The 24,861-nt window shown below is 43.8% G+C and overlaps 1 protein-coding gene and 1 long non-coding RNA gene across 3 annotated transcripts in view; one reads left to right on the top strand and one right to left on the bottom strand.

Moving 5' to 3' along the window:
- Positions 1–7,444, bottom strand: part of WNT2 (Wnt family member 2) — a 48,939-nt gene extending 41,495 nt beyond the window's left edge. Inside the window, exons 1-2 of one of the 2 annotated variants that reach the window (XM_049093849.1) lie at positions 7,080–7,444; positions 2,468–2,694 (exon numbers count right to left, since the gene is read on the bottom strand). In XM_049093849.1, coding sequence (XP_048949806.1) covers positions 2,468–2,694; positions 7,080–7,282 — 430 coding nt within the window. In that variant the 5' untranslated portion in view covers positions 7,283–7,444. Of the gene's footprint in view, positions 1–2,467; positions 2,695–5,351; positions 5,490–7,079 lie in introns of those variants that run through there. The other variant, XM_025464761.3, reaches the window with a different exon arrangement.
- LOC112670802 (uncharacterized) lies at positions 5,332–23,667 on the top strand. The gene is made up of 4 exons (XR_003143236.3): positions 5,332–5,459; positions 7,102–7,205; positions 15,805–15,862; positions 23,411–23,667. It is a non-coding gene; the product is annotated as an uncharacterized LOC112670802 (long non-coding RNA).
- The last annotated feature ends 1,194 nt before the right edge of the window (positions 23,668–24,861 follow it).

Raw genomic sequence — 24,861 nt, forward strand, 5'->3', positions numbered from 1 at the left:
CTGAGACCTACTTGCATTTTTGTTTTTTAAGGCTTATGCTAGAATTCTGGAGGTATATTCTTGCAGGAATATTTCTGGGTTTACTAGTTTGGTCTTTAAGTTTCTCTGCCTGTGGCTGGTGACAGTCTGTGGAATGAGTGAATTATAAATGTTTCCAGAAATTGTCCTGTCTTCCTCTAGCTCTCTGGAGCAGAAGAGGCAGACAGATGTTCCCCTTTTCTCTATGACCAGGGAATATGTTTAGTGACTTACGCTCTCGCCCATCAGTGATGTTGGACTTTGCCTTTCCTATGCATCTATAAGGACACTGAGGTTTCCAAAAGAGAGTCCTTCACAACCTAAGATGTGAATTTCCCTCCAAGCGATTAATTGTAAAAATCTTTGGATAGCTTCATTGGAATTTCTTGATTATTTCCAGGATAAACTACGTTAGGCCAAATTCAGCCCTCCCATAACCAACACAAAAAAATCATCACAGACAGTCACAGGAGTTTTATATAAATGTGCAGGAAGAAATCTGGCCTTCTGTGAAGATTGGAAAGAAGCTGTGTAGCATGAGTGCCTTAAGTCTCGAGTACTTTGGAAAAGCGTTCAGCTTCCTCCGAAAGAACTCTCAAGGAAGTTCAGCTTAGACTCCCTTATTTACCTGAGGCTTGACACTAAGGCCAACTAGCGCTGCTTCCTCCCGTTCTAGCCTCTTCCCTCTCAGCAACCCTACAGCCAAGATGAAAAAGATTTTACAAATGAACTCCCGGCTTTGCTAGACATGCTCTCTTTAGGCTCCATGGGCAACATTGCTTCCTTTGATTGGTGATCGAAAGTTGTTGTTTTTTTTTTTTGTTTTTTTTTTTTCCCTATTCAATATGGAGTCACCTGAATGGATTTTTGCAGTCAGGGTTCGGAGGTGAGCATTTTGTCAACGAGAAGGATATCTGATTTGTAACGATGGGCAAATGACTGCGAGTACTTTGGAGAGTCCTGATACGGCTTCCACACTGAGAGCCTGTACACAATATGCCCAAAGATCACTTGTGTTAGCTATTTGTAAACTCTCTTTGACGAGGTCCAGCACTTTTTTATTTTATTTTTTTAGGTCCAGCACTTTAATTGATTCACTGGTGAGCTAATCTAGGTGAAGTCTTAAAATTCCATGTAGCTGAAATTCACTATTGACCTTTCAAAAATTTGCGATGTCATATTGAAACTCCAAAAGGAATGCACAAGAATATAGTTCTTAAACTAGAGAATAAAATTGCCGAATATCGCAGTAAATTAAGTTTAGGGATACACTGAGTGAGAGTACTACGCCCTTGGGGGATTTTAGAGACATTCAGTTATGCATTTGGCCTCATAAAACCCTAGGGCTGTGATGATTACATGATAGAAACACCCTCTGTTAAGCATTACCAAGTGTACAGCCTGGACGATTTTCTTAGGAATGGGGTGGTGGTGGTGGGCAAAAACAAGTGTATTTTCCTGTTTCTGGGGTTCACACGTAAACTCCTGTGTTTTCAGTGGGATTTCCCGAAAGCAAATGGACCATGCTACCTCTTGAAGGATGCTAACAATGCCAGGTTAAGGGATGAGTATTTTTGACGATGAAATCTAATTTTCAGTTCATTTGCTTTGATTGTATACCAGCCACTTCTTATGTTCAGAACTTTTAAGAAATGTATTATGTAATCAGATAGTGTTTACTTCTCCCTCTAAGTGAAACAGAAATGAAACATATATGTTTGAAAACTATGTGCTCACGGTTTTCACCCCTATTCTCCATAAATATTATTCTGCCTAAAATATGCCTGGAAAACAACAGCTGTTCACTCTGAGTTCATCCATTCATTCACCACTCAATGAGTGAATGATGCCTGCCACACAAGACACCGAGCAAGGGCGGGGATTTACAGATTTTACAACCTACTGGAAAAGAAAAATGTTGAATTTAGACACAGAGTGACCCAAGACTGAGTAGCTGAATGGGAGGTGAAAGGGGGTGGTTGGGGATTTGTCTCTGCTTCTTAATAAACATTTGGCTTATTTTTTTTTTAATACTTTTCGGTCAGTGAAAGTTCTGAGTAGTCTATCCTAATCTGCTCAAATCCTCTGGAAAGTTCAAATCCCAGAAAGAATCAGAAAGTCAAGAGAGCCCTGTGACTGCTTCCTCCTTTCTCCTGAAGACAGAATCTGATCCTGGAGGGACAGGCACGGTGGTGACAGGACACGGAAGGACAGAGCAAAGAGCGAAAAGACCCTTCATCCTAAATTACGACTGGCCTCCTTCGACACTTGAGGCAAGTTCCTTAATTTCTTTAGTCGTCATCTGCAAGATAGGGACAACGCCACCCAACAGGACAAGCTTCTGACTAACTAAATGCAAGAAGAGATGAGCGGGGTCTCGGAAGACCAAGTCAGGGGACTTGTGTGTGAGGGGACAGCCCGTGGAGCTCTGCAAAGGCGGGAGACTTACTTCGGAGCAGGACCCTGCCAAAGAGGCTGTGATCCCTGTCCAGCGTGTTGCAGTTCCAGCGGTGCTGGCGGAACTGGTGCTGGCACTCTGCTGTCCACTCGGCCACGCCCAGCCCAATGGCACGCATCACGTCCGGGTGTCGGTGGCACAGCTGGCGCTGGCGGCTCACCAGGCCTGGCACATTGTCACACATCACCCTGGAGGAGCCGCCTGTAGCTCTCATGTACCTGCAAAGGAGCAACACGGAGGTGGAAACACCATGAACGTCAGGGCTGGGGCCCTGTTTCCCGGGAGACTGAAGAGCTCAAAGCACAGTTCACGTATGAATCCTTATCCTTCTGGGGGATACTGGGAAGCAAGAAGGGGCGCAGCACGCATGGGAGTCGATGCCACCCCAACATGGAGCGAGGATTGTGTGTCTCGGACGTGAGGCCAGGGCCACCTGATGATGCTCTGGCCAGGGAAGGAGAGTCAAGGTCAAGAGTGAGGGAGGGGGCAGTGTGTGTGGGGAAGAGTGCTTCAAAGGCTTTTCCCAAGAGGGCTCCGATCTCTGTGACACAGTATGTCTGGGCTTCGCTTTGGGGGCGTCCTCCTTTAGAAGCAGCTTGCTCCCACTTCTTTGACCCAATGTTTAAGTGTCTTTAGAAACTGTATCTGTCCAACCAACACCTGCTGGTGGTATCTGATGTTACATCTCTCCTCGCAGACATGCCCTTCTTTCCTTACCAAAGAATCCTTTAAATATTCCCATTTTTTCCCCCCAGCTCTCTCTGGCTTTTATAGAGAAAAGCCTTTGGAAGAAAAAAAAAAATTCTTTCTATTGTTATTAAGGACACTAAATGTTTGGAAGAATCAAACAGTGTTATAGCTCCATAAAGTACTTTTGAAAAGAAACTTTAACAAAAAATTACATCATCATCTCTACCCAGATGTTCTCTATTAGTCGTGAAATGTTTAGAAAGGTACCTTTTATATAACCCAAGCTGCCATAGGTGTCTTTTGAAGCGATCAAACAAGGAGAATGTCTTTTTCTTGTATTTTCATTATTTTATATGATCATAAAATCGTTACAGCTGCGACTTCCAAAAAATATATTTAAGTGACAGCTGAGAGACAATGTGACAAAAAGCCCGGGCAATAAATAATGTTTATACACCCATGGAAACAGAAATAGTCATTTTATTGAAAAATGGTCACTCTGATAAATCAATCTTTGATCCTGTGTCAGCAGTGTCAAGGCTAAACGCCTTCCTGTTCAAAGCGGCTTAGGGAGGAATTGAACCCTTCTTCCCATCAACGCTTTGCCTTGCTCCTTTGAAGAGCTCCAAGGTCTTCCTCAAGTTCCCTCCTCTATGGTCTTTAATTTGGCCGATGCTCCTCACTTTTGCCAGATTCTTGAAAACAAAATACCCACCCACCCCTCCAGCAACACCAGCCCACCGTCCCTGGCATTCCTGAGTCCGTATTTTAGGATCTGCTCCGAAACTTGCAGGTTCAAGGGCGTCCCCCAGCTGCAACTCCACCTCTCCGGGACGCCAGGAGGGGGACGGAGCGGGAGGGTCTCGCCTCGGAGCGCCGCCGGGACCTGCTCCGTCTCGCGCCCGCCGCCCCTCCCCGCGCGCCCTGCCCCGGAGCCGCCGAGCGAGCGCCCCTGCAGTTACCCTCGCCGCGACCGCGCTTCCCAACGGGCGGCAGCGGGAGCCCCGGCGGGCGGCGGGCGGCGGGCGGCAGCAGGGGGCTGGGGGGAGCCCGGAGGGGGCACTGCAAGTCCTCACCTGCGGGCTGCGCGGCCCCGCACCGCCTGGGGGACCTGGGGGGACACTGCAAGTCCTCACCTGCGGGCTGCGTGGCCCCGCACCGCCTGGGGGACCTGGGGGGACCTGGGGGGTCACTGCAAGTCCTAACCTGAGAGCTGCGCGGCCTCGCACCGCCTGGGGGACCTGGGGGGACCTGGGGGGTCACTGCAAGTCCTAACCTGAGAGCTGCGCGGCCTCGCACCGCCTGGGGGACCTGGGGGGTCACTGCAAGTGCCCACCTGTGGGCTGCGCCGCTCTGCACCGCCCGGGGGACCTGGGGGGACACTGCAAGTCCTCACCTGCGGGCTGCGCGGCCCCGCACCGCCCAGGGAGACCTGGGGGGACCTGGGAGGGGGACACTGCAAGTCCTGTGGGATGCGCGGCCCCGCACCTCCCCGGGGGATCCCGGCGGGGGACACTGCAAGTGCCCACCTGCGGGCTGCGCGGCCCCGGACCGCCCCGGGGGTCCTGAGGGGTCACTGCAAGTCCTCACCTGAGGGCTGCGCGGCCCCGCACCGCCCCTGGGGGGGCCTGGGGGGACCTGGGAGGACACTGCAAGTGCCCACCTGCGGGCTGCGCCGCTCTGCACCGCCCGGGGTACCTGGGGGACCTGGGGCGGGGGGGACACTGCAAGTCCTCACCTGCGGGCTGCGCGGCCCCGCACCGCCCGGGGGGCCGGGGTGGGGGGCCCGGGCGGGGGAGACGGTTGCAGTTTTCACGCTGCATTTGCACACTCACGCACACACACGCCCGGGCTACAGAGCTAGGGCCCCGGCTGGCGCGTCTGTGTCACCGGGATGAGAAATTGGCTGGTTTTGCTGTCGCTCATCTGGATCCGAATCAACCAAACACCCGAGCTCTCTCGTTTGAGGGACGTTGTGGGTTTGGAATTTTTTTTTTTTTTTTTTTTTGGAGTTGTCAAAACTGGACTGGTCTTGGGGGAGAGGCAGGGCGGCGGGGGGGGCGGCGGGGGCGCAGCGGCCGGGGCGAGCGGGCGGGCGGGCGGGGGCGGCGGCGGCGGCAGGTCCCCGGGGCCGGTGCGCGCCCCGCTCCCCGCCTCCCCCCTGCGCCCGCGCGCGGGGACTTACCACCACGAGGCGCCGACCCCGGGGGCGAGCCAGGCCAGGAGCAGAGGGAGCCAGAGCCAGGTTCCACCGACAGGGGCGTTCATAGTAACCCCGCTGCGTCCGCATCAGGTCAGACTCCGTGCGCGGGCGCCATGCGAGCCCCGAGCAGAAGCGCTCAGCGCCGGGAGCGCCTCGTCACGGCCGCCGCGCCGCGCCCCCGCCCCCGCCCCCTGCTCGCGTCGGCGACGAGCCGCGGACCCGCCGAGAAAGTTTCAGACCCGCGGCGGGGCGAGCGAGGGGGGCCGGCCCGGGCCGCTCGCCCCAGCGCGGTCCCCGAGGCGCGGCGAGCGCGGGCGGCCCGAGAGCTCTGCGCGCCCCCTGCGCGCCCCAGTCCGCTCGGCTCCCCGCCCGCCGGGAGCGGCCGGGGGAGGGGGTGCGGCGGGGGCGGGCCGCGGGCGCGGGGAGCCGGGGGCGGGGGCGGGGGCGGGGGGCGCGGGCCGCGGGCGCGTGGAGCTGCAGGGGGGCGGGGGCGGGGCGGGGCGGGGCGGGCGGGCCGCGGGCGCGTGGAGCTGCAGGGGGCGGGGGGCGGGCGCGCGGCTCGGCTGGGCTCGGCGCGGGGGGCTGGCGCGCGGCCTCGGGGGCGGCGGGGGGCGCCGTGCGGGGCTGCGGGGCTGCGGGGCTGCTGGCCCGGGGGCATCGGGGCTCCCGCGCGCACACGAGGCCCGAGCGTGCGGCGGCGGCGGCGGCGGCGGCGGCAGGGCGGGGAGGTGCGGGGAGGGCGAGGGCGGGAGCCCCGGGAGCGCTCGGGTCGCTGCTCCGCGACGCGCCGAGGAAGAGCGAGGGCAGGCGCGGGGCGGCTCGCGGGGGGGGGGCCGGGCCTGGAGCCGTCGGAGCGGGGAGCCGCGAGCCCGTGACCCCGCGGCCAAGGCGTCGGCGGGCGCGGGCCGGACGCACCTCGCGCCTCGCTCCGGGAGCCGCGGGGGCCGCGGGCGCCGGGGGGGTGGGGGGTGGGGGTGCGGGGCGCGGGCCCTGGGGAGAGGCCCCTGGGGCCTGCGCTGGGTCCCCGCTTGGCGCGGCCGACGGCGGCTCGGGCCCGGGGGGGAGCCTCTCCCGCGGCGACTGGCCTGCGGCCCCGCCGTCTGTCACCGGGCAGGAAGGAAGCCCGGGGGCCGGTGGCGGCCGCGAGCCGTTGCGTCGCCCCCTGCCTCCCCGGGGGCCCGGCCGTGCGCGCGGCGGAGGGCGAGCAGGGGCGGCCGCGCCCGCGCCGCCGGGGCAGGGGCTGGGGCCGGGGCCGGGGCCGGGGCAGGGGCCGGGGCCGGGGCCCGCCGGGCGCGAGTGCGGGGCGAGGCTGGACGGGGCCAAGCCCGGAAACGCCAGGAACCTGACAGATGCTGTCATCGCCCCCCTCCGCCCCGCCGGCCCCCGGCAGGTCCAGCCCCTCCCAGGCTGACCCAGATACATCCCTGGTCGGGTCCGGAAAGGGAGGGGAGGCAAACAAGCACCGCGCCACCCACGACTCGGGAAGAGCAGGGCCCCGCGCCAGGGCCGCTCCGTATCGCTGGGCCGCGACCCAAGGGAAGTTCGGGTCGGCCTGTGCCGGCCGCAGGGAGGGGCGCGGGGGCGCGGGGCTGCGCGTCTGCTCCGCGGGTGCACGCGCGGGTGGCGGCGGGCGAGGCGGGCGAGGCGGGCGAGGCGGGCGGGGGCCCGGGGTGGCCACCGAGCGGCAAGAAAGAGCCCTGCTTACCTTACCTCTCTCTGATGCTCATGACAGCGGCGGCCACCACTGACTGCCACTCCGCTCTGCCCAGTCTCTTGCGGTAAATGCAGACACCCGGGACTCGTGGAAGAAATGAGCGGCCCCAGAGGAGCCCCAAGGTGCCAAAAATTGCCCTCCTACCAGCACGTAATGTAGGGGTGTGTACGCGTATGCGGGGAAAGGTAGGCAGCTGCATGCTGCTCTTACGGACTGTGAGACCCGAAATCACCTAAAAACTCCTCAACTCCGAGTTCCACCCACCTCAGCACCTCCTGTCCTCACAGCTAAGGCGAGTTAGAAACACAAGGAGTGTGACCAGCAGCCTAGAGGTCCTTCCTCTCCGCCCAGGGGACTACTGAGTGGCCAGGACATCTGCCCTTCAGTTGTTGGTGAGGCCAATGGAATGACCTAAACCTGAAACAGACCTTCTGGAAAAAGAACGGACCATCCCCAATGCTAATTAAATCCACTCCAAGGACTTCGTCCTGGGGCAGAAGTACCACATGATTTGCAGAGAAGAAACAGGCTTGGTAAAAGGCAAAAAGCTCAAAAGTTCAAGAGAAGCTAAATCCAGATGTGAAAAAAAAAAAAAAAAAAAAAGGTCCACCCAAACACCCCTTCCTGACCTGTCCAGAGGCAGTCTGGAGCAGATGACTGGTCTCTTCCAGATGTGTGATTACATTTCCCTTCATTCTCCACCCCTGTGCACTTATGACCCGTTATGAGCCCTGTGCAACTTCTTCCTGCTAACAGGTCTGCCTCTCCTCCCTTCTCATACTGTACCTATTCTTCAGGTGGACCCTGAAGGAAGGGTCCTCAGGGTGGTCCCTGAGGAAGTTTGGAAATGCTCAAGAAACTCAGGGCAGTTATTACCATCCTCACTTCTCTCGCAATAAAAACTACCACCCTAAAGCAGAGTTAATAAATAATGAAGTAAATTGCATATGACTTCAGCTATGCTATAGCAGAGGATGAGGTAAGGAAAGGCAGGGTTCAGAGTGCCATTAGATCTATAGATGTCTGATTTTTAAAAAATTATTATTCAGTGAGAAATCTCAGAACTGACTGTAAAACTCATTTACAGTATACCGAGCCCGATTCTCTTTCTGAAGATTAATGTTAGTTTGCTTATAACTTCAGTATAGCATCGTAGCCAAATGAGTCAGTCTATTTTCTTAGTTAGATCCATTGTTTGTCTAATCTCCCAGGGCAGAGAGAGAACTAATTTACTACCAAACCATCTCCACCCTTTAAAAATGGAGAGTTACTTCTTCAACCAAATAGTCACTTGTGTTTCAGTCTGAACTGGCTTCTTCCTAAGGCCATGACTCCTAATTTAGCTACTCACTAACCAGTGATTCAAAGGTCTAGTATCTCAAACTTAGATTCAGTGACCTTAAGTGAGAACATTTTGAATTAACAGGATGGGTCAAAATAGGGAAGAAAAAAATATATCTTTTTATCTTCTAAATCTATGAGTATCATATACATTACAACATAGGTTATGTATAAAATAACAACACAGAATATATATAATTACTTTTTTTTTACTTGCTAAGTCTATACAAGTAAGAGTATCATGCATATAACATAGGTTAGCTTTCAAATTTTGTTTTTAATGCCCTTAAGAGCATTGCCCCTTTCCCTCTTTAGTCATTCCTAACATGTTATTAAGTGCACTCTTACCTACTCTTGGTCAAAAGTTCCTCTTAGGAATAGTTAAAAGTATCAGTGATTTAAATCTCAGTGTGCATTTAAGTGTGCATCAAAGATTTGCTTCTAGCCACAAGAGAGTAATAGGTACCTGGCTTGTTCTCCTACTGGGAAAAAAAACTCTAAAACTACAGGTGACAAAGCTTTTCAGGCATTGGGTAACAGGCAGCCCACAGCTGTGATCTTTGAGAGAGAGGAAATATATGAGGTATGTTCCATAACTATCCCATAACTGTCCTGATTTTTCTGCTGAAAGGCACCTTTTTCCCTGGGGTGCAAGAAAGTGGAACCCATGCAGAGTAGTCTCATTTAAGGAGAAACTGGACTTTTGGGCCGTTGAAGCAGCTGAAATTGGCAGGATAGCATATCTGAAAGTAGGTAGCTGTGAAAAGGGGGGCCCTAGAAGTTTACACGGGGATTCACCATGGTTCCTTGGCTGAATGCTGAGATGAATAAGGACATGATAAGACTCCACAGCCTAGTAGAGATTGCCTGCTGCATATCATGCAGTGTTGAGAGACATGAGAGTTCCATCTCAGTGGGGGTGGAGAGACCTCATGAGGCACTCCAAGCATTCATTTTAGATTTTAGAAAGGCCATCCCTTTAAAGTAAGGGGCACACCTTAGTGTAAAAAGCATATTTTAGGTCCCATATTACATACTCAATAAAAACAAAGCAGATAGGCCAAGGGAAATTTACAAGAATTAAACCAAACTCATTAAAAGAAGACAACAGCAATGCCTGGGTGGCTCAGTGGTTGATTGTCTGCCTTTGGCTCAGGGTGTGGTCCCGGGGTCCTAGGATCAAGTCCCACATCCGCCTCCCCTCTGCCTATGTCTCTGCCTCTCTCTCTCTGTCTCTCATGAATGAATAAAATCTTTTAAAATGAAAGAAGATGACATAATCCAACACCCATTTAAGGAAGACCAGACTATATAATTTTCAGTGTAGAACATACAATAACAAAAATTAATAGGCAAGTGAAAAGCCAGAAAAATGTGACTCAGACTCAAGAAAAAGCAATCAAAAGAGACTGACTCTGAGATGGCCCAGTTGCAGGCACCGGTGGGAAAATGTTTTTGAATAATTTATAATTATGTTCAAGTATTTAAGGGAAAATATGATCACAATGAACAAATAGGTGGAAATTTCAGTAGAGAAATGAAAGCCCTAAGAAACAAAATCTAGGACCAAAAAGTCTAATGTCTGAAATGAAAAATTCACTGAATGGGTATAACAATGGAATGGAGTAGGAAAGAGAAAAGGATGATAAGCCTAAAGACAGACGTTATCTAATCTGAAGAACTGAGAGAAAAGATACTGAAAATTAAAGAAATGTAACCTCAGATATCTGTGGTACAATGCCAAGTAGTCTAATATATGTGCGAGTGGAATTCCAAAAAGAGAGAAAATGTGATATGTGAGATTACATATATGTATATGAAAAAATACTGCACCCTATTTGTCCAATATGATAGAACACATCCATTTATAGACCCCAGAGGGTCAGAAAGCCTCAAGTGGAATAAATACGAAGCATAGCATACCTACATACATTATGGTCAAACTGTTTAAAAGCAAAGATGAGAAAAATCTCTAAAGCGACCAAAGGGAAGAGATACATTAAATACAGGTGAACAAGAATATGAATTACAGGTAATTTTTTATTAGCAATAATGGAAGTCAAGAGACAACAAAGCAACTTTTTAAAAATGCTTAAAAAACAGTGGTTCCCACAGAATTCTATAAGTGAAAAATGTCCTTCAAAATTGAAAGAAGAGCTGTTCTTTGTTTCCTCTTCTTCCCCTTACCTTGGGAATAAGGACTATAGTTCATGAGTATGGGCAAAACTGAAACAGAGCAACCCCAATAAAGTCTAAAACCAACTCTTGACAGGACCAAAGTGAGCCATAAGAAAATTCAACTCTCCCTGTAAAGAACATAATATCATTTAGGGTCCCTATAAATTCTTATCCATTATATCCAGCATCAAACCTAAAAATTAAAACAAAACAAAACCCCAGAAGCAAATCAACAGAAAAGAGACCCAGAAGTAATTTAGAGTTTTGATTCGAGTTACCAAAATAACTTTTAAAAGTTCACAAAATAACAGATAATTTTAACAGAGAACTGGAACTCATACAGAAGACTTACATAAGAATCCTAGAACCGAGGGAGGGGAAAGGAAGCTGTGACCAGAATTAAGAATAGATAGACGGTTTGAGGAACTATCAGCAGAAGAGTGGACTAGTAAACAAGGAGAGAGGTCAATAAAGAGTCTCCAGGTAATGCACAGAGAGGATTAAAAGGATATAAAATATAGAAAGGAAAATAAGAGACAGAGTGAAAATGTCTAGAGGAGAGAGAGAATGGGACTAAAGAAATATTTTTGAAAATTTTCCAAAAAAAAAAAAAGAAAATTTTCCAAAATGATGAAAGAAGGAAATCCACATACTTAAGAAATCTGTGAACGTGAAGCAGAACAAATACAGGGAAAACCATTCTTAGGTATATCACACTTAAACTGGTGACAAAGACAAGGAGAAAATATATTAAAGGTGCATGAAAAGACAGACATAGTAGCATTGTGGGACAAACCATAAGCTAGGGCTGGCTTTTCAATGCAAACTGTTGAAATCAGGGGACAGTAGAATGACATCTTTAAAAAACAAAAAAGGGGGAAACCTGGGTGGCTCGATGGGTTGAGCATCTGCTTTGGGATCAGGTCATGATCCCAGGGGTCTGGGATTGAGCCCCAGGTTGGGCTCCCTGCTGAATGGGGAGCCTGCTTCTCCCTCTCCCTCTATGCTCCTCCTATTCCACTCCTCCCCCATTTGTCAAATAAGTAAATCTTAAAACGAAATAAAAAATAAATAAATAAGAAGGGGTGGTGGGTGGGACTGCTAAACAGGAATTGTTTCTTTTTAAAGATCCTTCAAAAATGGAGACCAAAAAAAGATACTTTCAAACAAAAGCTAAGAAAGTAAGTATTAAGCTAGTTCTTTAGGCTGAAGGAAAAGTATACTATAGATGGTATTATGGAACTGCAGGAAAGAATGAACTCTGTGAAGGGTAAATTGTGGGAAGATATAAAATAGTATTAACTGTCAAAATGGTTATTAAGTGATTATAATATCTTGTGAGGTTTAAGACATGTAGAAGGAAAATGCATGACATCACTAGCATAAAAAGCAGGAGGGTGCTCTGATTCCAAGTTAGATGGAGTAGGTATACCTTGTATCTCCCACCGAATACAGAGATAAACTTGGAAAGGATGCATAGAGAAGCTATTGGAAGACTATGAAAAGTAAATGGTAGTGAGTGGACTGAAGAATATGGGAATTTTAGGTACTAATAAGTAATGGTAAGTTTCTTATTTTGTATTTCCTGTAGCCTGGCCCCAAGGTAGCTAAACCCTTGAAGTGGGTACCTTGTATGAATAGAGAGACCCACAGAAGTCTCCAGAGAAGCTCTCTGGTTTTGATTCAAGGAACATGAAAGGGACTTCTAACATACCAGAGAGTGTGGGAGAAGTCCCCTCAGTGCTCTCACCCCACCCCATCTCTCTTATTTCTGGGTCTCCTGAAAAGTCCTATATTGGTGTTGTCAGTAGGGACAGTAGCATCAGTGAGAGCCCACATGTGCCTAAAACTTGGACAGAGGAGAAAATTCCTCTCCAAAAAGGGGAGCTGTGGTCTCAAGAAACCAGGACAAAATTCCATTGCCTCTTTTTCCCTCCTTTTCTTTCTTTTCTGTTGTGTGGCTCCAGAAATAGTTATAGTCACAGAAAGCAAATGGCAGAATGAGATAACTAAAGCCAGTTTCTGGTCATAGGACCAAGAAGGTAAGTCCTTTTTTTTAACATTTTTTATTTATTTATGATAGTCAGAGAGAGAGAGAGAGAGAGAGAGGCAGAGACACAGGCAGAGGGAGAAGCAGGCTCCATGCACCGGGAGCCCGACGTGGGACCGGGTCTCCAGGATCGCACCCTGGGCCAAAGGCAGGCGCCAAACCGCTGCGCCACCCAGGGATCCCCAAGAAGGTAAGTCCTTGAGAACCAGAAAATACCTCGGAAGTCAGAGAGAATGAGAAACCTGGAAGAGAGGCTCCATATCATTGTATTTAAACTCCTGTGCCTACTCCCAAGCTGTACACATGTGGATGTGACTCTAAATATCATACCAAAGACTTCTGAGAACAGAACTGTGAGATAGACCACCTCCCAGGATCTAGACAAACCACTGTGTCTTACATGTATGAGGTCGGCATGAAGAGCATTGCAAAGGCTTTGAAAATTGAAGTAACATCAGAACATGAGCCATGGAAAGCTAGTCAGAATTTTTAGCCTGAAACCAATTGGGTTGATTGTATGCTAAAACAAGACTATCAACAATCTCTAAAGGACTTAATCTAGACCCAGAATCTTCTTACGATCTATTCAAAATGTCCAAGATACAACGAAAATTATATGGCATACAAAGAACCAAGAAAATTCCAAGTCATATGGAAAAAGATAATCTACAGACACTAATTCGTAGATGACACAGGTGTTGAAATTATCAAAGACTTTTAAAGTTGTTATTATGAAACGACTCCAAGAGGTAACGATGAAACTTTTGAAACAAATGGATGATAGAAAATACCAGCAAAGAAACAGAAAACAGAAAGAGTAACAACACAGAAGTTTTATAACTAAAAATATACACACTGTCTTCCTTACACCGATATAGAAGTATCTCACTAGCCCAGACCAAGAGCAAAATGGAGATGAAAGTGTGAGTGAACGTGAAGACAGATCAGTAGAAATTATCCAGCCCTAAAAAGAGAAGGAAAAGAGATTGAAAGGAAATGAACAAAGCCTCAGGAATCTGTGAAACAATTCTACAAGGTGAAATATGTCATGGAATCCTAGAAGGAGATGAAAAACATCCCATTGAAACAAAAAATATTCACAAAAATAATACCTAAAAACTTGCTAAATTTTATCAAAGGTATAAACCTAGAGATTCTAAAAGCTCAGAAAACCCCAAACAGGAAAGATCCAAAGAGATCCATGCCAAGACACATCACAATAAAACCGCTGAAAGCTAAGAGCAAAGATAAAATCTTATAACCTGACAGAAACAGATGATGCATTATTTATGAAGAACAAAGGAGAATGATGATTTTAATGACTAGAGATTTCTCATCAGAAATTATGAAAGCAGAAGGAAGTTAAACAATGTTTTTATTATTTTAAATATCTTATTAGGAGAGTACGCAAGTGTGCATGCAAATGGGGGGAGGAGCAGGGAGAGAGAGAGAATCCTAAGCTGACTCCAAGCTGAGCTAGGAGCCTCCAGTCCACGAAATCAAGAGTTGGATGCTTAACTGACTGAGCCATCCAGGTGCCCTAGACAATATTTTTTTAAAGCTCTGAATGAAAAGAAAATTCAGCCTGGGTTGAATATCCTTCATTAATGAAAGTGAAATAAGGACACTCTCAGACGAAGGAAGATGAAGAATTTACCATCAGGAGACTTTTTTAAAATAAATGCTAAGAGAATTTTTGAAGACAAAAAGAAAATTATATAAGGAGACCTGAAAAACCTGGAGTGAAAGAAAGGCAAGGAAGCTGGGTAAATATTACAAACTACTTCTCTCCAGCTATTTAAAACATGTTTGAAAAAAAAAAATGATGATTGAAGGCAAAAAAGGGAACAGTCTGAAAGTGTTTTCATTGTGTATAGATATAGTACATAAGAAACTACAGTATCAGGTGGGGAGGGTAAAAGGACTTACATGGTGGTAACTTTCTACATCCCACCTGAATTTGTAAACTGTTTATGTTAGAATCAACTGCACAAAGTTATGCATATATAATACAACCCCACTAACAATGACTATACAGAGAGGAAAGAATGTAAAAAATTAAGATGTTCAAATAATCCAAAAGAAGGTAAGAAAGGGGACCAGAGCAATGAAAAAGAAAACTAGGAGGCAAATAACTAAATGATAGACACAAATCAAGATATTATCAATAATTATATAAAATATACATATATGGTCCCAACGCAAAAATTTAAAAGTAAAGATTGAAAAAATAAAAACACAAGACCCAACAATATGCTATCTATAAGAAACTCACTTCAAATATAATAATACAGGTAGATTAAAAGGAGAAGGAGAGGAGAAGATACATCACGCAAACACTAATTAAAGAAAAGATGAAGTGGATATGTCAATATCAGAGTAGGTATCTGAGCAAAAACACTTACCTGAGATGAAGAGGGGTGTGACCTAACTATAAAAGGGCCAATTTACACAGAAGACAGACAGTGCTAAATGTGTATGCACCAAACAACAGGCTTGCAAAACATATGAAGTAAAATTTGACCAAACTGAAAGAAAAAGCAGACAGATTAACAATCACAGTTGTTATCAACATTTCACTCTCAGTGGTCGGCAGAACGAGCAGAGAATTAAGATACAGAACTCAACAATACCATCAACCGACTGGATTTAGTTATTTATAGAATGTCACTCTACAACAGCAGAATATACATTCTTCTCAAGTGAAATGAAGCACTCACTAAGATAGAGGCTATGCTAGGTAGTAAACAGTAACAAATGAAAAGAAGCAAAATCATACCAAATATGTTCTCTGAGTGAAATGGAATGAAATGGAAAATCGATGAGGGAAAGAAATCAAGAAAACCTCCAAACTTCTGGAAATTAAGCAATATACACCTAAGTAACCTATAGGTCAAAAAAGTCTCAAAGGATATCAGGAAATACTTTGAACTGAGTAAAAAGGCATTAATATGAAGCCATGTTTAATACACATTCTAAGTCAGGAACAGATATTGTAATCTCTAGGTTAACCAATACAGAAATAACACAACAAATCACTTTTTCAGTTACCTATTGCTACATAACAGCCCGCCTTCCAAATTACTGCTTTTTAAAAATTGTTATCTATTTTTTTTAAATTCAAGTATAATTAACATCCAGTGTTTTATTAGTTCCAGGTGTTCAACATAGTGATTCAACAATTCTACACGTTACTCAGTGCTCATCAAGGTAAGTGTGCTCCTTAATCTCCTTCACCTACTCCATCCATCCCCCACCCATCTCTCTTCTGGCAACTACCAGTTTGTTCTCTATATTTGTCTTTTTTAAAAAATATCTTATTTATTTATTCATGAGACACACAGAGAGAGGCAGAGACACAGGCAGAGAGAGAGAAGCAGGCTCCCTGCAGGGAGCCAGATGGGGGACTTAATCCCGTGACTCCAGGATCCTGCCCTGAGCCAAAGGCAGGCGCTAAACCGCTGAGCCACCCAGGGATCCCCTTTTGTCTTTTATATTTTGCTTTTTTCTTAAATTTCGTGGATGAATGAAATCATATGGCATTTGTCTTCCTCTGACTTATTTCACATAGCATAATACCCTCTAGGTCCATCCATGTGGTTTCAAATGGCAGGATTTCGTTCTTTTTTAATGACTGTATTTTCCATTTAAGTTCCTGGTTTTAAAAATTGAGATAGAATTAACATATGATTAATTTTAAGGGTACAACTTAATGATTTGATATGCGTATATATAATGAAATGACTACAATAACTTTAGTTCACGTCCATCACCACGCGTAAAATTTTTTTTCTCATTATGAGAACTTTTAAGCTTTACTGTATAACATCTTTCAAATATGCAATGCAATATGGTTCGCTATAGTCTCCAGGCTGTATGCTACAGCCCCAGGATTAATTTATTTTATAACTAGAAGTTTGTACTTTTAGATCACCTTTACCCATTTTATCTGTGCCTTATCCCATCAATGACAACCACCGTCTGTTTGTTGTATCTATGAGTCACTAAAAAAAAAAAAATTTAGATTCCACGTATATGTAATGATACAGTATTTTCTTTGACTTATTTCACTTAGCATAATGATCTCAAGGTCCATCCATGTTGTTGCGAAAGACAAGATTTCCTCATTTTTAACGGCTGAATAATAACTCCATGATACACACACTCACATTTTATCTCCTAATGGACATTTAGGTTGTTTCCATGTCTTGGGAATTGTGAGTAATGCTGCAGTGAACATGGGAGTGCAGATATCTTTTTGAGATAGTGATTTAATTTCCTTCGGATAAATGGCCAGAAGTGAAATTCTTTGGTCATATGGTAGTTCTAATTTTATTTTTTTGAGGAACATCAATACTGTTTCCCATAGTGCTGTACCAGTTTGCATTCCCACAAACAGTGCACAGGGGTCCCTTTTCTTCACATCCTCATCAACACTTATTTCTTGTCTTTTTTTTATAATAGCTACTGTAACAGTGTAAAGTAATATCCCACTGTGGTTTCGATTTGCATTTCCCTGATTAGTGATGTTGAGCACCTTTTCCTGTACCTGTTGGCCATCTGTAGGTCTTCTTTGGAATAGCGTCTATCAAGGTACTTTTCTCATTTATTAATTGGATTTTTTTTTCCTATTGGGTTAAGTTCTTTATATATTTTGGATATTAATCCCTTATCAGATAAGTGATGTGCAAAGATTTTCTCTCATTCTGTAAGTTGTCTTTTCAAAGGCAACTTTCTTTGCTGACAGTTTTCTTTGCTGTACAAAACCTTTTTAGTATGATGTAGTCCTACTTAATTTATTTTTGCTTTTGTTGTCAAATCCAGAAAATTATCATCAAGACTGATGTCCAAGAACTTACCATCTATGTTTTCTTCTAGGAGTTTTGTGGTTTTAGGTATTACATTCATGTCTTTAATCCATTTTGAGTTGATTTTTGTAAAAAGTATAAGATAGTGGTTCAATTTCATTCTTTTTGTATGTGGCTGTCCAGTTTTTCCAGTACCATTTATTGAAGAGACTATCCCTTTTGTATGTCCCTGGCTCCTTTGTTATAAATTAATTGAGTAAATATGTGTGAGTTTATTTCTGGGCCCTATATTTGTTCCATTGGTCTATGTGCCTGTTTTTATGCCAGAATCATTGTTTTGGTTACCATAGCTTTGTAATACAGTTTGAAATTAGTTAAGTGTGATGCCTTCAGCTTTGTTCTTTCTCAAGATTATTTTGGCTACTTAGGGTCTTCGTGGTTCCACTCAAATTTTAGGATTGTTCTATTTTTGTGAAAATGCCATTAGAATTTTGATAGGGATTGCACTGAATCTATAGATTGTTTTAGGTTTGTATGGACATTTTAATAATGTTAATTCTTCTAATCCATGAACATGAAATATGTTGCCATTTACTGTGCCTTCCTCAATTTCTTTCATCATTGTCTTAGCATTTAGTGTACATGTCTTTAACCTCCTTGGTTAAATTTATTCTCAGGTATTGACACAATTGTAAATATGTTTTCATAATCCTCTTCTTGGTAGTTCATTACTAGTGTATGGAAATGTAACTGACTTTTGTATATTGATTTTGCATCCTGAAATTTTACTGAATTAATTTATCCTAACCGTTTTTTGGCGGAGTCTGTAGGCTTTTCTATGTATAATATGAAGTCATCCGCAAAATGAGATAGACTTCTTTCTTTCTGATTTGGATGACTTTTTTTCACCTTGCCTAATTGCTCTGGCTAGAACTTCCAGTACTATGTTGAATAAAAGTGGCAAGAGTGGGCATCTTTATCTTATTCTTGGTCTTAGAAGAAAACCTTTAATTTTTTCACTGCTGAGTACAATGCTAGCTTGGGCTTGTCATTATATGGTCTTCATTGTGTTGAGGTACATTCCCTCACTTTGTTTTTTTTTTTTTTTTTTTTTTTTTTTTACTTTGTTGAAAAGTTTTTTCAGGAATGGATGTTGAATTCTGTCAAATGCTTTTTCTGCATCTATTGAGATGATTATATGATTTTTTTTATCCTTTATTTGTTAATGTGGTATATCACATTGATTTGTGCATGTTGAAACATCCTTGCATCCTGGAATGAATCCTAATTGATCATCGTGTAAGATCATTTTAATGGGTTATTATATTTGGTTAGCTAATACTTCATTGAGGATTTTACACCTTTGTTCATCAGAGATATTGGGCTGTAATTTCTTTTCTTGTAGTGACCTTGGCTAGTTTTGGTATCAGGATAGTACTGGCCTTATAAGTTTCGAAGTATTCCCTCCTAATTTTTGAAAGAGTCTGAGTAGGATTGGTATCAATTAATCTTTAAATGTTTGGTAGAATTCACTGGTGAAGCCATGTGGTCCTGTCTTTTATTGTTTGGGAAGTTTTTGATTAATGTTTCAGTACAATCTTCTATCTAGTAATAGGTCTAACCAGATTTTCTCTTTCTTCATTATTCAATTTTAGTATGTTGCATGTTTCTAGGAATTTATCCATTTCTTCCAGGTTTTCCAATTTGTTGGTGCATAACTATTCATAGGACTCTAATGATCCTTTGTATCTCTGGGATCAGTTATAACATCTTTTTCATTTCTAATTTTGAGTCCTCTCTCTTTTTTTCTTGGTGAGCCTAAAGGTTGGCCAATTTTATCTTTTCAAGAAATCAGCTTTTAGTTTCATTGATCTTTTCTACTATCTTTTTAGTCTCTATTTATTTCCTGATCTTTGTTATCTCCTTCCTTTTACTAACTTTGGGCTTTATCCTTCTTTTTCTAGTTCCTTGAGGTGTAAAATTTCCTGTTGCTTAATGTAGGCATTATCACAATGAACTTCTCTTAGAACTGCTTTTGCTGCATCCTGTAAGTTTTGGTATGTTGTATTTCCATTGTTACCGGTCACAAGATATTTTCTATTTTCTGATTTCTCTTTTGATTTCTTTTCTGACCTATCATTTATTCAGTAGGATGATGTTTAATATCCACGTATTTGTGGATTTTCCAGTTTTCTTATAGTAACTGATTTCTACCATTTGTGGTTGGAAAAAAATGCTTACTATGATTTTAATCTTCTTAAATTTATGAAGACTTGCTTTGCGGATTAACATATGGTCTATCTTGGAGAATGTTCCATGTGCATGAAGAAGAATGTGCATTCTGCTGCTTTGGATAAAATATCCTGTAAATGTTTAAGTCTATCACTAGTAATCAGAAAACTACAAGAATAGAACAGAAATAATCAACCTTTGCATCCATCACATAGGAAGAAGTTAAGTCAGTAAGTGTTGGTATGGCTGTGGGGTAGGTAATGGACACTCATATGCTGCTTATATGTCTGTAAATTAATAGAGGCTCCTTGAGGAGCAGTATAGGAGTGATGCAGTAAGACTCTGTAAACACATGGTAGGATAATTCAAGAATGTTTGATTTACAAAGAGACTATTTTTTGAAGGTGTAGGCAAAGGAGCTGTTACCACCCTCAGACTGGAAGGAACAGGAAGTGACGGTTCCTGGAACCCAGAAGGAGTGACTCTGGCAGGGGTGCAATCCCCTTCAGTTGAGGGACACAGAAATCTTGAGGGGAGGAGAAAGAGGTGAATAAATACATGAACCTTGCTCTACCTTAAGTATTCTGCTGGGGTTCTCTGCTGGATAAACCCAGTCAAGAGCTTAAAAGGCCTTTGATGTGGTTCATAGATTTAGCTTTTCAGTGTGGGTCTAGGGTGAGAGGAGATTTGGAGCGGTAAATGGAAATACCTGGCAACATCAGTAGTTAATGATGTTGAAAATATTTGTGCCCCCCAACTAGCTATTCCACTGCTAAATACAGCTAAGGAAACTTTGTCACATGTATACGAGGTCACATACACAAGCATGGACAGTAACACTATTGAGAATAATCCAAAATAACTCAAAATTTTATCAGTAGGGGAATGGGTGGTGAAATGTGAGATGGACATATGATGAAATATTGTACAGCATTTCAAAGGAATTAATCCACATCTTTGCTTTTTTACATGGATGTGTTGGAAAATGATGTTGAGGGAAGAAGCAAATTGAAGAACGAGGCAACATAAGTATAGCCCTGTATTAACTGGGAATACTTTTGGCACCATTATTAGAAAACCCAGCCACAGTGGTTTAATCAAAGAGGAGATTATTTTCCTCACATCCAAGAGTCAGACTACCCAGAGCTGGTGCAGCTGCTCCAGGATGTGTACGAGGACGGTTCTTTTGCTGCTCTTAGTGTATGGTGACACTTCTAGGTATTTGGTAGCATCCCCATGTCTGTGTTTAACGTGACATCAATGCAGATTACTTAGAAATTCAGCGAACTTAAGATTTTTCCATCTCTTTAGTATTAGTTTTCAAGTAGATGTGAAATGAGTAAATATTTTTCAGGTCAGGTGAATTTAATGAGTAAGAACCTGAGAAAATGTGTACCTTTCACATGGATGAACTATGGCACCCCTTTGGTGTATAATGTTTCAGGGAGGTGAGATCCTCTGTGACTTGGGAAGGTGAAGGCATATTAGCGTAGGTACCAAGCCCACAGTCTGACCACGACTGAGCCACGCACCTCCTTACGCCATCCAGTCCTCATAAGAGTGCAAACTCTAGCTCCTTCTACTATCACAAGAGGGTTTTAGTAAGTGTGGCTTTATAGACAAATGGTTTCTACCTCTGACTTGCGGCTGCTTGCATCTCTCTGTATTTGAGTGTGGTACAATCTGTTAAAAAGGGAAAGGGGAAATAGAGGCAGTCTTACCAGATAATTTATTAATAATAAGTATTTATTCTTATTATCTGCAAGACCTATTAACTGTTGTCTTGTGGATTGTGAATACTTCCGTATCAGTTTATACAATTTAAGTATTTTTAGTTAGTGTCACTACATGATAGAAAATATTTCTCTCAAAAACATGGTCCTGGCAATTAGAAAAATCTGATTTTTTCCCCCTCATGTAGACTACCATTTTTGTATATGTAAGGCACCATAATAAACGCTTTAGATAAATAGTAAACATTATATTGGCTACCATTTAAGTATGGCACACACTAGACATTGTAGAAACTATGCCTTAGTTCGCTAAACCTTGTAACAACCTTATAGGTTTAGTTCAATAGGTTTATTAAGAAATAGGTTTTGTTAAATTAGCTAAATGACTGGCATACAATAAATGCCCAATTAAAGATGATTTTTTTAGTATGATCATTATTGTTATGTTCACGTCATAGAGGCAGAGACCTGGAAGATTTTCTAAAAGCTGCACAGCAAGTAAGGAGCAGAGCTGGAACTGGAATTCAGGTCTGCCTGGCCACAAAGCTCAATTAATTATAAAACTTTACAACATCTTTTTTCAAAATAGGAAACTAAGTTTCAGAGAAAATAGTTATAAATAATAATCCTGTATTTCAGGATTTAGGAAAGACACTGCTGCGGACGGCTGGGTTCCTCAGAAAGCAGACACTGAGGCGGAGATGAGCACACTGGGCATTTCTTAGGGAGTGCTCTGGGCAGCGACACCTGTGCAAGGGAAGGAAGGAAGCAGGAGTGGGCCAAGGGAGGAGAAGGGCTGTGGCGCAGTCTCGGTGAAGGCCTCTGCCAGCAGGATGGCCCTTTAGGCTTCTCTGGAGTTGGGACGAGGTTCCCTGAAGCTGGGACCTTTAAACTCCTCGGCTGATTCGCCGTCCCTGCAAGCAGCTGGGGGAAGGCAGCTTGCTTTAATGGAGAGAACCCTCAAGGAGGCCCGTTTGCTCCCTGCACTCACGGCCGCTGGGGCAGGAAGTCCTTTACTCCTTAAAAGGAGGTCTCAAAGGAGCCTCACCACAGAGACCACTTCTGGAAACAAAACTTTAATAAGAACAAAATTTGCATTTTTTCCTTCCGTGCTATGATGCTATTCCTATTTATCTAGAAACTGATTTAGGGACTTTGCATATTAACTTTACTTTTTTATTTCCCCAATTTAAGTCCAGTCTTGGTTGGCCACAGCTAACCACGAATATGTTATAATCCTGCCACTGATATGAAAGGTAATGATATTACCCCTGACTGGATAGTTACAGTATTACTACTGAAGATCTTGGTGTCCCATTTTAATTCCTTACACGGGGGGGGGGGGGGGGGCAGGGAAAATTGTACATCTGCAACTCCCAAAATTGGCTTAATGCTAATGAGACCTGAATCCGTGATGAGTAGAAATTTACTTTCAATTCAGTCTAAATCTCTTCTAAAAGATTTCACATGCTGGGAATTTTGCAGATTTTCCTCTTGTAACTGTGTTTTGTAGGAAGGCATAGTTGAGGTTGAGACCTAACCCCCACAAGGAAAGATAAGTCAATCTTTCACCATTCTCAAGTGTGGAAATTTAAATAAACAAACCACTTCACCACACTCTTTCTTATGATGCAGTCTCACAAAGTTTTATTTTTTCTAACATTTACATCCTTAAATAATAGTAATCCTATTGTCTCTCTTAATAATAAAGTAAGTTTTCCAATCTCATATAAAATACATAATGTATGGGTATGTATAATGTCTGACACATACTAAGCACTCAGTAACCATTAAATTAGTTGGTGTCATTATTCATAGTTTTGCCAAAAATATAAAATTGGCAGCAACCAAATGTTAAAATCAATTCTCACAATCAGATCTCTGAATGTGAAATCAAAAGCAAAACCATTCGAGGGGTTCAATTTTCAAATTGTTTAGTAAACATTGATTCTTGTAAAGGCCCTAAGGTTTTGTTCTTTTTTCAGAATTCCAAATTGGATCTATCTCTGAAGATGGCATTATTCTGAGTCCGTCTTAGGAACAATCTGTTTTGGGGCACCTGGTGGCTCAGCAGTGGAGCGTCTGCCCTTGGCTCAGGACGTGACCCCGGGGTCCCGGGATCGAGTCCCATGTCGGGCTCCCTGCATGGAGCCTGCTTCTCCCTCTGCCTGTGTCTCTGCCTCTCTCTGTGTGTGTCTCTCATGAACAAATAAATAAAATCTTAAAAAAAAAATCTATTTTACAGATGAGGAAATCAAGACCTGGAAAATGCACACACTAATGACAACAGAGCTGGAACCTAGGCTACTTTCTACTCATGGTCATTGGAGATGTGAGGGACATGTTAGGGGGCGAGAGGGAGGAGATAGCATAAAACAGTGACATGGATTTCAAAAGGGAAAAAAAAATAAAGGAGATTAAAGTGTCTGAAAGATTCCAGGAATAAAATTCATGGAAACAATTATGAAATAGCAGTTGAAAAGAAAAAGGTGATAACACTATTCTATTGAGAGAAAACCGGAGATGATGCCACTCCTGAAAATGTCCTCATTTTATTTCACGGTAAATTAAATACTGTAATGCAGTATTAAAAATTTGTTATTTTTTTTAGAATATTGATAAGATAGTCTGAACTTACAGGTACAGAAATATAACAGAGCATTGCTCAAATGGTTTAGAATTAGTTTCTCTAATAACTAACAAATGTGTCACATAAGTCCAGTATAACATTTTTATTGGCACTTGAAATAAATGTATTACTCACTAGTGGATGTGCCAGAAAGAAAATCCCCACCCTACTTCCACCCCCACAGAGCTACAAATGATTATTTATTAAGCAGTGACAGAGTGACTTGGAGTGCAAAACAGAAGTCATCATGGTTATCTGTGTTCCTAAAGATTAACTTTCACATAGCGTTGAAATCAAAAAAAGGTTGGGCACTAAGAAACCAAAAACTCAGTTTTGCTTCTGGTGCTTGCAATTGTAACTGGCTTAATTTCTAAGTGATACCCTTTTAGACTATTAAATATCCTGTTTCCCGTATTTACTAAATACAATGAAGTTAGGTATTAAGCTGAAATATCTCCCACAGGAAGGCTTTCAAAGTTGAGAGTGTAGCCTTCTTCACTCATCATTTATCCAACCATTATGTATCCTAGTCAAACCTGGGGGTGGGGGGTGTCTTTCCCTTCTGTTTCCAGTAGACTTAAGGTGTTCTGAGAATTTTCAGCATCCGATGATATTACCCTAGAACCAGGTAAAGTTTACATGAAAAGAATTTAGCTAAAGTTTCTGACTTCAAAAAAAATCTTGTACACTCTTCTGGACCAAGCACTATACTAAGCTATACATAGCTATTGGTTGGTTAGTACCCTAGAAATATTGGTTAAGGAATTTCTCTGTTAGGATGAAAGTGTGAGGAGCAGTATGGTATTA

Source organism: Canis lupus, chromosome 14 (assembly GCF_003254725.2).
Source record: "Canis lupus dingo isolate Sandy chromosome 14, ASM325472v2, whole genome shotgun sequence".
Taxonomy (NCBI): Eukaryota; Metazoa; Chordata; class Mammalia; order Carnivora; family Canidae; genus Canis; species Canis lupus.